Raw genomic sequence first — 15,724 nt, 5'->3', positions numbered from 1 at the left:
TTGAATTAATGAGAATACTTCCATTTCCTTTCTGAATAATAAAAAGAGACTTCTAGTTGTAGAAGGCTGAGCCAAAATCACACTTCACCCAAGGGTCAGCCCTGCATTCTTTTTTCTTTGTATAACTAAATCTGCATTTTGCAAATATCATCATAGTTTTCTAGAACTGGACATCTATGTACTTTTCTCGATGTCCTTATAACACTGTCTTATGTCGTGTAACATGGCTGACGAGCTCTTCCTGATTTTGTCGAGTAATACCCATTTCTGGAATTGGTCTAAAATCCCTGTTCCTCTGGCCTCAGTAAGCTGGGCTCTACCTGCATTAACTGTTGGCTTATTTGGTGTCAAAGGCCTGGTACTCTTTTAAAATACTGTGTACTCATCTACCATAATTAGAGAAATTCATAATCAGGCAGTCAAATATATTCTTCATTTATCAGATTGAAGCCTAGAAAAATAAATAAGGTAAAAAGTTTTTCTTTGTACTTCTGTCAATGCACTATGTGGAATTTAAAAAACAAAAAAATATATAACAAACTATGTATCAGGACCTTTTGATCCTGATGTTTTTAAACATTAAGATAAACATTAACAAAGGAAGGTTTTAGTAAATTGAAATGTATTTTTAAAATATTTTCAGGAAGCTGCAGAATGACTACTCATGAATGCTTCTTGATAAGTTTGCAGTGTTAATTCTATATATGCTCCCTTCTGGGCTTCAGTTTTTGCAAAGACCTGTTTAAAAAAAAATGGTTTTAAAACAATAGGACATACAATTTAAAACAATAGAACGTATACTATTTGTAAAATTTCCCAATTTAAAGACATTATTAACATGTCAAGAAGAGTCCCAGTTGTCTTCCAAGTGTTACAGCTTTTCCCCTTGATTTTTACTTCTCTTGAAAGCAATATATACACAAGATCCGAAAAAGCAATACTGATTCTAAATACCAGAATGGCTATTACCTCTTTTAGCTTGTTTTCAGGAAAAAAGGACCTGATATTGTACTTTATGCTACAATTAAAATGAAAACCAATTGGGTTCAAGAGATGAGATGAGAGAGTTAGCAAACTCATTTTTCACTTCAAAGAATGTTTTCTCCAAAAGCATTTTGCTTTATCTGGCTAATCACAGAAAAATCAGGATTTGTTCTGTAGTTTCTCTCTATTCCACTTAGAGTGGTCATTTTTATCCTTAGTAACCTAACTGCTTTTCGGTATGCAAACAATGTTATTGGCACAGAAGCCAGTTCCACAAAACCATGTCCATTTAGAAGTTAAATTACACAGTGACCTCCCTTTCCCTTCCTGAAAAGTATCTGAACTCTCAGCATTTACACATAAATCTATGTAGCCCATGGTGTGAGAAGTGTATAGGCTTGGCAGTATCCAGCCAAGCACCACCACCCTCTCCCCTCAACACCTATGGGTTTTCCCCAGTGAGCATGTCACCATACTGAAGAATAGGACATATTCTTAACTTAATACCACACTGCTCTAGGGACATATTCTAGTCCTTCACCTGGTCCTGCTGGTGACTTAGCACCTCAGATGCAGCTTGCCTTTGCAGTATTTCAAAGAACCAGGGACTTGCTGCCCCCAACTATCTGAACTTCTCTAGACTCCAGCTGTCAGCACACCCACCTACCTGACTACTCCCCCCCAGCCCCCCCCATTCCATCTGCTTCTACAAGAGAGCTGTAATCACACTGATGTTTTCAAGATCACAAATGTTTCATATTCACAGATTTGTTTAGTTACTGCTAAATATGACCCACTTCTAAATTTTTCCCAACTCAATCAGCATCACAAAACAGCCAATGTGAAAAAAAGACCCTTTACCTTAATTAAATTGACTCCCTCAGCAGCCTGCTCTTTGGCCTCTTGAGCAGACTGGCCATCTGGATGGAGCATGTGATACAGTTGGACCAAGCTGGTGGCATCATCAAGTCTGAGAGTAAAAACAGCTTAATGATACAGATGGGCTTTGTTCATTGACTTCACAGGCCTATACACGCATGTGCCAACATCAAACTACATGATATTTCAGACATTCCTCAGGCTGGTAGGGGGGCAGGGTGTACCCTTAGTTGTAGAATTCCAAAAGCACTTTTAGGAAAATTGACTGATTTAGTCTTCAGAGCAACTCTGTGAGGCAGGTAGGGCAGGAGTCACAGAAAATACCCAATTTAAAAGTGAATATATTTCAAATGTGGCTACATTCTTTTTAGAAATGGAACATCATGTCTCACAGAAACTGCACTCCTAGTGGTAGATGCCTTCCAGGTTAGCCCACTCCACCAGCATCCAGTTCATCCTATAAACAGCTTGGTGGTTCTCAAAGCCACTCGCCTTTAGTAGCTTTTGCCAACCAATTTTCACTGAGACTGAATTAGTAGACAAATGCCTCTATAAGAGGAACCTGACTACCAATCCATATGAATATCCATGGAAACCTATTAGTTAAAAATTAGTATCTTTGTAAAGCATATATGAAATTATGCACAATAGACAAAAGGAAAGGTTCTATACCAGCAATTTTTTTAAAGTGGAAATTTAAAAATTTGCCTAATTTTAGTGTCACTACTACCTATGATGAAACCAGAACAAGAATTCAATTCACACATTTTATAAACACAAAAACTTCCCACAGGGAATGGTGACACATGTCTGTAATTCCAGCAGCTGGGGAGGCTGAGGCAGGAGGATCACAAGTTCAAAGCCAGCCTCAGCAATTTAGGCCCTAAGCAACTTAGCGAGACCATTTCTAAAAAATAAAAAGGGCTGGGGATGTGGCTCAGTGGATAAGCGCCCCTGGGTTCAATTCCTGGTAAAACAACTTTCCTAGCCTTCCCCAAACCAATATCTTCTCATATAGTCCTACCATTCACCACATCAAAAGTGAGAGGAGTAAAAATAATCAAGTGCTCATGTTTACTTTTTTATTTTAAAATATTATTTCAATAAAAAATATAAATTGCACAAACCTTAAGTGCATGGCTGCATACAACTTTGTATATATAAAATCCCACATACCACAGATCCAGAACACTTTCAGTCTCTCCAGTGACTTCCCATTGCTCTCACAGTAAAACCCATGGCCTGCTAGCCCTGTGTCACCTGGCCCAAGAGCATATCACTTCCTTCCCTGCTTGTTAACTTGTTCCACCCACATCAATCTTCTGTCTTTTCCACCAAAATATGTTCAAGTTTTGAGGATCTGCTGTATATACTCGATGAGCTACTGGACCCTAGGTGGGTTGGAGAGGTGAAGACACCTTACTTCACTGCTATTCCCCACCCCACCCCCTGGGCATCACTCTGACCTTCCTCACTTTCCCATCACTTGAACTAGGGGATACAGCACAGGGTGAACATGGGAATAGGTGCAGAATTCCTCAAACCATGGTGACCTCAGAGAAATGTCCTGGGCTATCCCAAGCCCCACCTACCCTAAAAAACCCTTAAACACAATCTATTGGAAAAACTGAGAAGTCAAAGCTGCTTGGTACACTGAATCTTCCTGGGGGCAAAAAAAAAAAGAATAACACAAAAATTAATTACACATCTATTTTGCTAGCTGGAACCTAACAAAATCCATTAAATGTAGCAACAAAATATCTCTTTAAACAAAATTAAAAATAAAAATATGAAGAGCTTAACTGGGCTTCTACATATTATAATCATGTCTCATTAAGTTTCTGCTAAAATGGGATTTCTATATTTAAATGTAGCCTAATCCCTAGCCTATTCTTAATATTAAGAGCAAATAAATTACTATTTTCAAAAATATTTTTAAAGGATCTCTACAGAACCATCAGTGGGATTGAATATTCATTAAGTTTGTACAGAATCATAATTCTGACCTGGTCTCCACTCACTAAGGATGCGCACCCTCTCCTGCCCATCTGGGGATGTGCAGTCAGCTCAATGTCCCCTGCAGCATACCACAGAGGGGTTAAGTACTAAGACGTCCCTCGCATGAGACATTTCAGATGTGAAGCTTACATGAGAAATTCTACAATATCACAGGTTAGTATACCTCAGTAAAGAACTTTTCATTTTAAAACTTATTAAACATCTCTGTTGATCTTATTTCTTATAAAAATATATTTTAATAAGTTAAGAATGACTGCGTTGGAGGAACTTTTAAGCAAAAAATTCATTCATAAATGTCACTGTTGAAGTTCATCAAGGCACACTCTTTGCACATCCCAATCACTCCAGCCCTTGTTATGGAGGATGAAGGCATATTTCTGCCTTCTGTACTGAATCACACTATACTTGCTACAGACTCAGGCTGGCCTGGGAATCATCACCCTTAGGACTGCTATTTCTAGGAGAAATGATACTATTTCCAAACATGGGCACCTTCCAGTTCCAAATGCCTTACTTTGTGTGCATGGTTCAAATTGCACATAGGCTACTCTGAGTCAAACTCCAACAGCCTGAAGATGCCAATGATCAGTAAATCATCTTCTTCAGACTTTAGAACCCAGAAAAGGCTTTTTATAGAAAGCTGACTTTCTGACAGCCATGCTCGCTTCTTTTCCTTGTCATTTTGGGCCTTCCTGACCCAACCAATAAAAAAATATGCAGTCAGCTCAATGTCCCCTGCATTGAGAATGGGAAATGGGGGGAAAAATGGGAAAAAAAACAATTCTTTCTGGTTTTATCACTAGTTGTAAAGTACACTAAAGCCATATCTTGGAGATACCGTAGCTTCAGCTCCACACAATAAAGCAAATGCCATGACAAAGTAAGTCACATAAAATTTTTGGTTCCCTGGTGCATATAGTTTACACAATTTTGTGGTCTACTTAAGTGTACAATACATTATATCTAAAAAGGCAATATGCATACATTTGCTTAAAAAACACTTTATCGCTACAAAATGCTAATAATTATCTAAAAACTGGTGCTAATGAATTTGCTTAATGCAAGTTTGTCATCAATCTTCAATTTATAATAAAACACAATATCTGTAAAGCACAACAAAATAATGCATGCTTATATTATTTTCAGCTAGAACCTGGAAGGAAACCAGTTTGAAGCTAAAATTCAAGTCTTTGTTCTACATTGTTTTGAAAAAACTAACCTTTTTGATGTTTTTAAATCCTGAGAAAGCAAGCTTTTTAGGAAAAGCAAAAGTATTTTTAAGTTAAATGATGACTTACTTAAGAGCCCTAGAAATAGTTCTTAAAGAAAACAAGCACCCATAAAGGGTCAAGTCTACTTCTTTACATTTGCTATTTCATCATCCTTTGAGTATCTGGAAAGTTCACTGATACCCAGAAGCACTGGTGAGCCCAGGATAAGTCAATGCTCACAGCCTACCATGCAGATCCAAAGTCACTTCCTCTCAAAAGAATCCTGTCTTGTTATGCAACACAAAAGCAAGGACTGGAAAAACTAAGTCATGCTAGAATAAACCCACACAAGCTGAGGTAAGTGAAATCTTCTGTTTATCACTGCACAAGCTACTGTGATCAATGGGAAAATACACAGCTTTAACACAGATACACTGTTAGGGCAATAAGAATGAGTCTTCTAAGATCATACTTACAAATCTCTCTGAATCTGGTCAATCAGCAAACCGTCAATCTTCTTCTTATTTACAAAATACCAAGCCATTCCACCAAAGTGTCTTGTTGAACGTAAAAGGTCATACTTTCCATGTTTATCTATATCTTCATAGGTCTGGTGGTGAACCTATCCACATAAAATGCAACTCTTCAGAAACAGGAAAATAAAAAGATCTAAGCAGCATTACTCAGTTTACACTGACCAGCTTGAGTGCTGCTAGGAGAGCACCAGTAAATCCAGGTCTACTTACTGCCTCCACTCTCATTAGCCAATTTGTATAATTTGGACATTCCTGCTAGAACCCAACTCAGGGTTTTATTAATAAGAGTTTGCCTAGAAAACAGCAAATCTGTGTCTTTTCCACTACAGGAGTGTATGGCAGCCTAGAACAAGTAACACCAGACCTTTACACCCTGTTTAGTTCCGTCCAGCAGCCAAGCACGGATCTCAGATACACAGACTGCTGCAAATAATTGAGCACTCTCTCTTGTCACTGGGAAAAACATAAATCAAGAATATTTTTTTCACTCCTCCTTTTCTCCCTAAGCTGATCAGTTCACCTTCCATTCAGCTCGCCCATTCCTTCTTACTAAGGTTCCTCTGGTGAGGGCTTCTTCTATTCAAAAGGCTTTCAGAGCCTGCTGACTGAAGTCTAGCCTAGAATCAAGGGTACCTGTGCTGTGGACCCAAGTACCTTTCCAGCTTGATCTTGAACCACTCATTCATATATATATGCATTGCATGTTCAAGCACCAGATGACTGCGATTCTCAAGTATACTTGGTTATTTTCTAGCTGTTGCTCATCCTTTTCTCTCCACCTGAAGCCCCTCTTCTCACCCACCTCCCCCTGCCACAGAGTTCCATGCCCTCCTAGAACACTCTTTAAGACCCCTATGAAGCTTTCCTGAGCATACTCTGTAGACTCCAGTGATAAGTACCTGCATACTTACCTAGCAGCCTTCCATACAACCAGTACTGGGCTATAGGCTTTGCCATAGCAAACTCTCTCCTAGCTCATGGCATCACATAAACTACCCACAATAATACCTCACACACAAAAGGTACTAATGGTCACATACTGAGTTATAAGACACACTTGGGAAAATTTTAGTAAGTAACTTTACTTCTGTACAATAAATTAAAAAGAAAATAGGCTTTGTTATTTTTGGGGTTCTAATCCTATCTCTTACTTGCAATGCAACTTTCAGCAAGCTACTTTACTCCCCAAGGTGAAATTCCCTCATCTTTAATCAAGGATGGTTCTATGAATAAAATATGGATCTGGCACACATCTGTTCATAATAGATCTTCAGGTATTTACTTTCTCATTCACCTGTATCAAATACAAAACTCACTGTGCTAGATTAAAAATCTTGTTCATAACCATACTTACACCTGTATTTCAGAAGCTATTAAATATACTCACTTTGATATACTCAGTAGAATCTGGCTCAAACTGGGCAACACAGAGATTGAGGACATCAACATGCCGGTCCCTGCTGTACATTGTCTAAAACCACACAGCAGAATTGGAATTAGATGTGAACACCAAAGTTGAGCACTTGTCCTGGTGCCATCACAGGCCTGCCCATCCAAGATAACACAAAATGTGCCATTAAGAGTCATAAAGAGCCCAGACCAGCAGCGGCAGCAGCCAGATGCAGCAGCAATCTGCGCCCTCTCCCGCCCTCCACCCACCCTGGGGTCTCTTTCCCCCTTCCTCCTCCTCCTCCTCTACTCCCCCCTTCCTCCTCCACCATGGGGCGGGGGAGGGGGGGCGCCTTGCCTTTCCAGCCTCCCCCCCTTCCTGCCCGCTCCCCTTTTCCCCTCGTTTTGCGCCTGCAGTTTTTGGCTTCACCCCCACCAGTGACCAAAGACTTGACCAAAGTCCAGCTCCCCATAACACTGCTCGACATGGACACCGGTGTGATTGAAGGTGGATTAAATGTCACTCTCACCATTCAGCTACTTATGCATGGAAAGGAAGTTGGCAGTATCATTGGAAAGAAAGGAGAATCGGTTAAGAAGATGTTCGAGGAGAGTAGTGCACGTATCAATATCTCAGAAGGGAATTGTCCTGAGAGAATTATCACTTTACTAATGCCATCTTCAAAGCCTTTGCTATGATCATTGACAAACTGGAAGAGGACATCAGCAGCTCTATGACCAATAGCACAGCTGCCAGTAGACCCCTGGTCACTCTGAGGCTGGTGGTCCCTGCTAGTCAGTGTGGCTCTCTCATTGGAAAAGGTAGTTGCAAGATTAAGGAAATACGAGAAAGCAGAGGCTCAAGTCCAGGTGGCAGGGGATATGCTCCCCAATTCAACTGAGTGGGCCAACACAATCCATCATTGAGTGTGTCAAACAGATCTGCTTGGTCATGTTGGAGACTCTCCCAGTTCCCCTGGAAGGACGTGACCATCCCGTACTGGCCCAAGCCGTCAAGTTCTCCAGTCATCTTTGCAGGTGGTCAGGACAGGTACAGCACAGGCAGCGACAGTGCGAGTTTTCCCCAAACCACCCCGTCAATGTTTCTCAACCCTGACCTGGAGGGACCACCTCTAGAGGCCTATACTATTCAAGGATAGTATGCCATTCACAGCCAGATGTGACCAAGCTGCACCAGTTGGCAATGCAACAGTTTCATTTTCCTATGACACATGGCAACGCCGGATTCAGTGCAGGTTTGGATGCATCTGCTCAGACTACTTCTCATGAACTCACCATTCCAAATGATTTGATTGGCTGCATAACTGGGCATCAAGGAGCCAAAATCAATGAGATCCGTCAGATATCTGGGGTGCAGTTCAAAATTTCGAACCCAGTGGAAGGATCTACTGATAGGCAGGTTACCATCACTGGATCTGCTGCCAGCATTAGCCTGGCTCAGTATCTAATCAACATCAGGCTTTCCTCGGAGACGGGTGGCATGGGGAGCAGCTAGAACAGATTCATCCATAATCCCTTTCTGCTGTTCACCACCACCCATGATCCATCTGGGTAGTTTCTGAACAGTCAGCAATTCCAGGTTTTAAACAGTTTGTAAATTTTCAGTTTCTACACACTTTATCATCCACTCATGATTTTTTAAAGTGTTTTAATTCCTTTCTCTATTCAGCTGTTAATGCTGAGATCCATATTTAGTTTTATAAGCTTCTCCTTTTTTTGTTGTTTTTTGTTTGTTTGTTTGTTTGTTTTTGGCTCATAATTTTTTCTGTTTGTCATGGAAATGTAAGAGTGGACTATTAATACATTTCAGTTTAGTTCTGTAATGTCAGGAATTTTTCAAAAAATTAAAAGATGGACTGGAAAAAAAAAGAGTCATAAAAAAATAATGGGGCTAATTGTCACACACCTAGATTCAAATCCCAGCTGCACCAATTATAAGAGAAAGAGAGAAAAAAACCCTAGTCAAGTTATCATTAGACATTTACCTTTGTTTATCAACACTAAGATACCAAATAGAACTAGAGCCAACTGGTTCAACAAATCATCACCACTGAGTCTACAATATAAAACACAATTTACCTTACCTTAAGGTTTTCTTCCTTGAAAATTACTGGTGGCAAAATTCTGCGACCTTCTTTTGGAAAATAAACTTGTATCATCCGGTCCCGTTCTTCCCAAGAGGCTTTTCGTAGTGTGCCACTTGGTTCTCTGACAACAATAAAACGCTCCTGAATTAGAAAACATGATCAAGGATGAATTGTTTAGGCTTATATTTAGTTCCTGTGTCCCACTAAGTCCATTATAAAAACAGTTTGCAATCAGCAATATAAAATGCAAGTTGGAAACATAAAACACAATAGGTACATAGGAGTTCATGATCATTTAAATTGCAAAGACTTTGGCAAGGTTTGATACTTCCTTTGCTAATCATTGCTGTGCGTCTATTAGAAATTTAAAATTTATGAATACCAACTACAGTGGTAACATGGATTCAATATATAAAATGGTTCAAACTAAAACTGATTCAAGATTCATCTAAATCAATTTTAGAGATAAAAAAATGCTAAAAAACCTTTTCAAATTATTTCATTTCCCCATTCCAAAGTTTCATCTAAATAGATTTTAACACTTTATGATCTATGTTAAAAGTCTCTGAGGTAAAAGGAACAAACCCAAGAATGTTAATTGTTAATTCTACACTTCTGTGACTCCTCATATTGGCATTAGATGTATATATATATCAGAAAGACTGACTGGTCCATCTGCTTCTGGTCTCTTTACTCTGCCAAGAGCCAAATCCCAAGCCACGGGATCACTTCCTCTGAATTCCACCCATTGTTTGTACCATTCAACTAGCAATTTATGTGTACAAGATTCTTGGCACTTCTCAGATATTACATAACTGGACAAGGGCAGGAAGATGTGTGATGAGTTACAAAGACATACACAGAACTTTGCACATTGCTGGTAACTGATACACACCCAATCAATGTATAAATTAACCAGATAGTACTGACTCTTACAATTCCAGGGGTATAAGAATCTCTGAGGATAAAATAATTAAAACTTTCATCAAATACTGCAAATAGAAAAAAAAAATAGCAGATGTCAATATAATAATTTTTCCTCAAAAGAATTTTGGTAATTTGAGTAATCAGAATTAAGTTTCTTTTTTTCAAGTTATTAAAATGTTCCCACAACCAGCAAAATTAAATTGCAAACATAAATTAAAACACCACAACACAAGGACATTAATTCAAATGAAATTCTGTGATTCCCATTCATGTCAGTTGCAGATGGCTGGTGAAGAGACATGCACACAGCTGAAATCTTGTCTTCAAGCCATAATCATATATGATCAAAGAATGAGTAATATGAGGTCATCTTTCAAACTCAGCATTCTGAAGTACTCTAGTGTATTTTGTGGGCTGAACTGAAAGGTTTTTTTTTTTTTTTTTTTAGTTCTTTACTTATAAGGCCCAGATACAAAATTGATATATTTTTTAAAAATCAGAGTGTTCTTTTAAATTGGCAATCAAGGGAAGAGAAACCAGAAAATAAAAACAGAAGCAGTGATGTCTGAAAATTACCTAAGAAACATCTGTCGCCCTTACTGAAAATGCTGTAAAGTAAAAATCCACTGGGAAGTCTGAGTTTCTTGGCACCATGGAATACGCAGGGTGGAAAAAGGCCTTCTCTTAAAAGGCTTCAGCAAAGGAGAGCAATACATCTTAGGCCAAATGCACTTCCTTTTCTCACTGTCCTGTAGGTTTTGCCCACTTGTGGTGTGTGGTGGGTTTCTGTCTATTTACAACTTGTTCTGTCTCAGCATACCTGATTCTTTGCAGTCAATCTGAAATATACTCAGCCCATAATTGGTAGGGAAATGGTAACATGGGTTGGTCTGCATTTCTTTCCTCCTTATGTTATTTCTTCCAAAAGGTCTCACCTAGTCACAAGAATTCTAGTTTTAAAGCATCAGACAGAACCAGGTCACATCATTCCTCAAACCCATCACCACATAGTATTTCAAAGATCAATTTGCAATTAGACATATACTCACCCGGTGTGGTATGTTATATGATATATCAGTAAACACATATTTGGCTGTTTCTATTCCTTCCAAGATCTTATCTTCAGCTAACACGTCATTTATTGGTGTTCGTTCTTCCAAAACTGGTGGCATTTTTAATCGCACTTTGGCTGCTTCAACTGCCTTTCTGGTAGCCTAATGAAATAAAATATTTCTTAAGGAAAGACACAAGATTACAGACCAAAGGATGATCTGACAAAAGTAGAAACTAATAAAGAAAAAGACTAAAGACTGCAAAGAAAAAAAGCTATAGCAATGACATAGTGAGTAAAAAGCCAAACTTGGATTCATGGGCCCTGCCTTTTCCTGTGGTGTGACCAGACAGGCGCGTCCATAGGCTTAGCCATTATCACACCAGCAAAAGAGTGGTGAGACAACACCAGGCTATAAAACCTTCTTGATTCAGAGGAGGCATTTACCGGGTGCTTACTATGTGTCAGATTGTTCAAACAGGCTTAATATATTTGGCTCACTTAATGCCCACACTTTCCTGTTATCTAAGTGCTACTGTTATCTCCATTTCATGGAAAAGAAAACAGATGTTAAGTAAACTGTTAAAAAGTTGTGGCACTGGGATTTGAACCCAGGAAATTCAACTTCAGAGCCCACACTCTTAACCCCTGACAACACCGCTTTTTGCCACATTATTAAAGTGGATACCTCAGAGAGAAAAACAGGGGACTTTCACCGTACACAAAATATACTACTACTGGATATTTTAATTTCTTGCGACTATAAGCTACTTTTAAATGAGAAAGAAAAGCTTTACTGCTTCACATAGTCATACATCAAAGTGTATTTCACAAAGGTCTCAGTACCCATGGCTCCAGGAGGACACTGGTGCCTGGAGTAGGATGCTGCTCAGCAGGATCTCATAATTTCACCAAAGCTTCAGCCCCAAGGCAGCTCACAGCAGATGTTTCTCCAGGAAGGAAGCTGGAGCAGGCAGGAAAAAGGAAGGATACTCAGGCTGGTTTGGAGCAGAGAGGAGCCTCTGCTTGGAAACCCAGACCTGGCCCATATGCCCCAGTCTGTTCACTTTTGGCCACACTCCCACCTCCTCTCTACCTGCCTACTCATAGTTCTTTTCCCAGTTTTGTGCCTGGTACCCGCTCACTGGTGCCTGAAGAAGAACAGTTATAAGAGTTTGTGGGGGCCTCTGGAAATCTTGTTTAATCCCTTTATGAAAGATATCCTACTAACATTCCTATGTTCACATACCTCTTCCAACTGTGCCTGGGTCATTAGCTTATAAGTTGGTGGTTTCAGCTCCTGTACAGCTGGCTTAAAAATCTTCTCCAAATTCAAGCCCGTCATCTTGATGAGGATACTTTGGACTTCCTCATCCATAAATGTAGGTTTCTTCATCTCTGAGCTACGAGATTCTGCTAAAATGGATTTCAGTACATAAGAAGCCAGCAAAAATGACAGGCCAACAAGACCTCTCAATAGAAAAGTTAACAACAACAAAAAAAAACCCATTAGTACAATATCTATCCCAGCAGTGCATAATACCTCTGAGATTCTTTCATTAATTCAAAATTTACTGAACATTTACTATGATAAGGATGTAAATATAGACAAAATCTGCCAAAAAGACATTCTAATATTGGGAACAACAGGAAAAAAATTAATGTTATATTAATAGTAGTAATGGTTGCTACCATATCCAGATTTGTCTTTTTCGAGGGCTTTTTTCCTTGTCAATGAATGGAACCTAGGGCCTCATGCACACTGGGCAAGGACTCTACTGCTGAGTTATATTCCTGGCCCTCAAATTTGTCTCCTAAAAGCCAGGCACAACATACATTTTTAGGAATGCTTACAACCCACAAAATAGGTATTGATATCCTTTTTTTTTAAAATAAATGAGTATCCTAATGCTAACCCAAAGACAACTAGCTATTAAGTGACATGACCAGGATTTACCAACATCTGTCTGATACCAGAGTCCAGTAACTTCCCATTTAAATTCAACTCTGCCTCATGCAGTTCACCTTTCCCTTTGCCTCACTTCTTTTTCCATTTCCACAAGAAAAAGGAAAGAAAGCCATTTGTTCCCAGTTACTTCTTCCTCTGCTACTCCTAGTAGGGTTGGTTTCCTGAACTCTGAACTGTCCTCTTCTTTCTCACATTCTCACTGAATGATCTCCTACATTCCTGTGACTTTAATCACACTTACACTCTAAAATCTGAAATCTCCACCCACCTACTCAATGGACATCTCACATGCACTTCAATACTGCCAAATCAGAACTCAGCAACTTCCTTGTTCCAAACCTGATTTTCCTACTTTTTCCTGTCTCAGCACCATTCATGAAATCATGCAAGCCAGAAACCTAAATCACTCCCGGATTCTCCCTTATGTACCACATTCAGCCAAGAGCAGCAGTAAAAATAACAGTAATAATAACCACTAACATTTATTAAATATTCACTATGTACCAGTACTTACTGAGCTAAGTATTTTACATATTTAGCACATTTAATCCTCACAACAATCCTATGAGGTAAATATTATAATTATCTTTGTTTTACAAAAAAAGAACATTGATACAAACATGACCTGCTATATCCCAAAATCTTTCTGTAATCCTCCATTTCCCCCTATCATATGCTGCCTCCTTTCTGGCCTCACTGAAAAACATTCTCTCCAGAGATTACTTAAGAGAAATCTCTTAAAAATGTAATCAAGATGACTGTCGAGTTTAAAATTCACCTGTGGCTTCCAATATCACTCAGGAAAAAAGTTAAGGTGGTTTGCTTATTTCACTGTGTGCCCCTCTAGATGATGAGCTTTCTGAAGAACAAAGCTGTCTTTTGCTCACCTCTGGCAGGCACAGTCCCTTAAGAATGTCTAACACACATAGACGCTCAGCACTACTCTCTCCTCAATCTTACCCACTCATCCAACTTTAGTTACCATTTTACTTTGATGTTCCCAGCTATATACTTAACCCTTGAATCTCTAAGGCATCTCAAATTTAATACGTCTAAAACAAATTTAATCCCACCTTCCTTCCCATTTCCTCAACTCATTTATACCTGCATTGCCCCCCCCCCCGCCCAAAACAGAAACATCCTACAATTAATTAATATTCTCCATCTTGGTATAAATTTTTTTTCAAAACTTTTTTTTTTTAGTTGTTGATGGACTTTTACTTTACTTACTTGTATGCAGTGCTGAGAATCGAACCCAGTGCCTCACACATGCTAGGCAAGCGTTCTTCGCCACTGAGCTCCAGCTCCAGCCCATCTTGGTATAAATTTAACTGCTCAAGCCAGAAACTTGAGAAACAACTTTTCATTTTAAACCTAGATCCTAAAGCCACAACCAAGTCTTATCAACCCTACCTCCAAAGTGAGTTCCCAAAATACATGTTCAATCCCTTCTCTAGACTTTGCTTATGCTGTCCCTCTGCTGGGAAGGCTTGTCTCCTCCTTAGCATGGCTGGCCGGCCAGGTGTCGGCTTTGGTAGTGCTCTCCAGGGACCCATCCCTGCCCTCTCATCTAGTTTGAATGCCTCACTGTGGGCGTCCTTATCACAGCCCGGGTCACAGAGCACTCACTGCCAATTCCCCGCTGGGATGGGATCCTCAGGGGAGCATCCTTGACAGCCTTAGCTTACTCTATGCCATAAGCTTAGCAGCGCTCTTTGCACGGAGCCGGGCTCAGGCACGGCGGGCTGCGTAAATAAGCCTGGGAGGCTGATGACAAACCCGGCAAAGAACTACGAAAGCCGACTACGGCTGAGAATGCACTGAGGGAAGACTCGCAGGGGCCGCCGTTCTAGGCCTCCCAGGAGAAGCCCTAGCAGACGTCTGGCGGGTCACTTACCGGCCTCGGAGCTGAGCCGGCGGCACAACAGCCTCACCGCGGAAGGCTGAGGCAGCGGCTGGAGCGGAGTATCGGGCTGGGGCTGGGTTCGGGCTCGGAAACAGACCCGTTCGGCTCCCCGAGAACCTGTCAGAAGCCTCCAGAAAGGAACAGAGGTTCTGAAGGTCGCCATGATTATTGGAGGCTGCCTGCGCCGGAAGCAACTGTGATAAACTTCCGGTTCGCGCTCAGTGGGTGAGGCATTCTGGGAAATGTAGTCTAGTTAGAAGCGGAGAGCATCAGAAGCTTTCTGGGCATTTATAGATTATTTTATGACTCTCCCTACGCGTGTAGCCAAAGTTCAGACTTACACTTTTTTCGCTATGTGCTCGATTTCCTGGGTGCTTTATTTATTTCCATGGTTCTAAATAACAAATTTACGCTTTCTGCCCAAACCTTTTCTCCCATCTTTAGCTGCCTTCCAGATGGACTTCTCCATTGGAACTCTCTGCAAACACCCGATCCTGAGCCTTGATTATCACTACCAGCTACTACAAAAACAACCTGTTCATACACTTTACTCCTATCCCATAACTACTCCTTTCCTTCAGAGTCTTTTTCACAATTCTTGATTATTTTACTCATTTATCTGCTTGGTTATTTTTCTCATCCCAGTTAACCTAGAATTAGATAGGCAGTCAGTATAGATAGGTAAATCCAATCAGGCCGAATCAAGGAGGCCAATTTTGAGTGAGTCTGGGAAGCTGAAGATTGT

General features: G+C 40.1%; 1 protein-coding gene and 1 pseudogene across 3 annotated transcripts; one reads left to right on the top strand and one right to left on the bottom strand.

The window, feature by feature from the left end:
- Positions 1–605: 605 nt before the first annotated feature.
- Positions 606–15,176, bottom strand: MRPS22 (mitochondrial ribosomal protein S22). Of its 2 annotated transcripts, none has more exons than XM_081302574.1 (8): positions 14,971–15,176; positions 12,354–12,520; positions 11,103–11,267; positions 9,124–9,267; positions 7,017–7,100; positions 5,570–5,715; positions 1,846–1,954; positions 606–738 (listed from the first exon to the last, which is right to left on the bottom strand). In XM_081302574.1, the coding sequence occupies exons 1-8, from the start codon at positions 15,140–15,142 to the stop codon at positions 640–642; spliced, it is 1,086 nt and encodes a 361-aa protein (XP_081158700.1). In that variant the 5' UTR covers positions 15,143–15,176; the 3' UTR covers positions 606–639. The 2 variants fall into 2 exon arrangements, with proteins under 2 accessions (XP_081158700.1, XP_081158701.1); XM_081302575.1 differs by having other exon boundaries at positions 12,354–12,517.
- LOC308653840 (poly(rC)-binding protein 2-like) lies at positions 7,413–9,101 on the top strand (annotated as a pseudogene). The gene has a single exon. The product of its transcript is annotated as a poly(rC)-binding protein 2-like (transcript).
- Positions 15,177–15,724: the final 548 nt, after the last annotated feature.

The sequence above is a fragment of the Spermophilus citellus genome (genome assembly GCF_964194105.1).
Source record: "Spermophilus citellus genome assembly, chromosome: 7".
NCBI lineage: Eukaryota > Metazoa > Chordata > Mammalia > Rodentia > Sciuridae > Spermophilus > Spermophilus citellus.
Note: the sequence above shows the minus strand (reverse complement) of the source record. Positions and strands in the feature narration are given on the sequence as shown.

Excerpts from the sequence above, each read along its gene's own strand:
- MRPS22 (XM_081302574.1), bottom strand. The coding sequence starts at position 15,142 with ATGGCGACCTTCAGAACCTCTGTTCCTTTCTGGAGGCTTCTGACAGGT. Across the intron at positions 7,101-9,123 it reads TCAAGGAAGAAAACCTTAAG|ACAATGTACAGCAGGGACCG; the intron begins GTAAGGTAAATT and ends GTGTGGTTTTAG. Across the intron at positions 5,716-7,016 it reads ATTCTACTGAGTATATCAAA|GTTCACCACCAGACCTATGA; the intron begins GTGAGTATATTT and ends TTATGTGGATAG.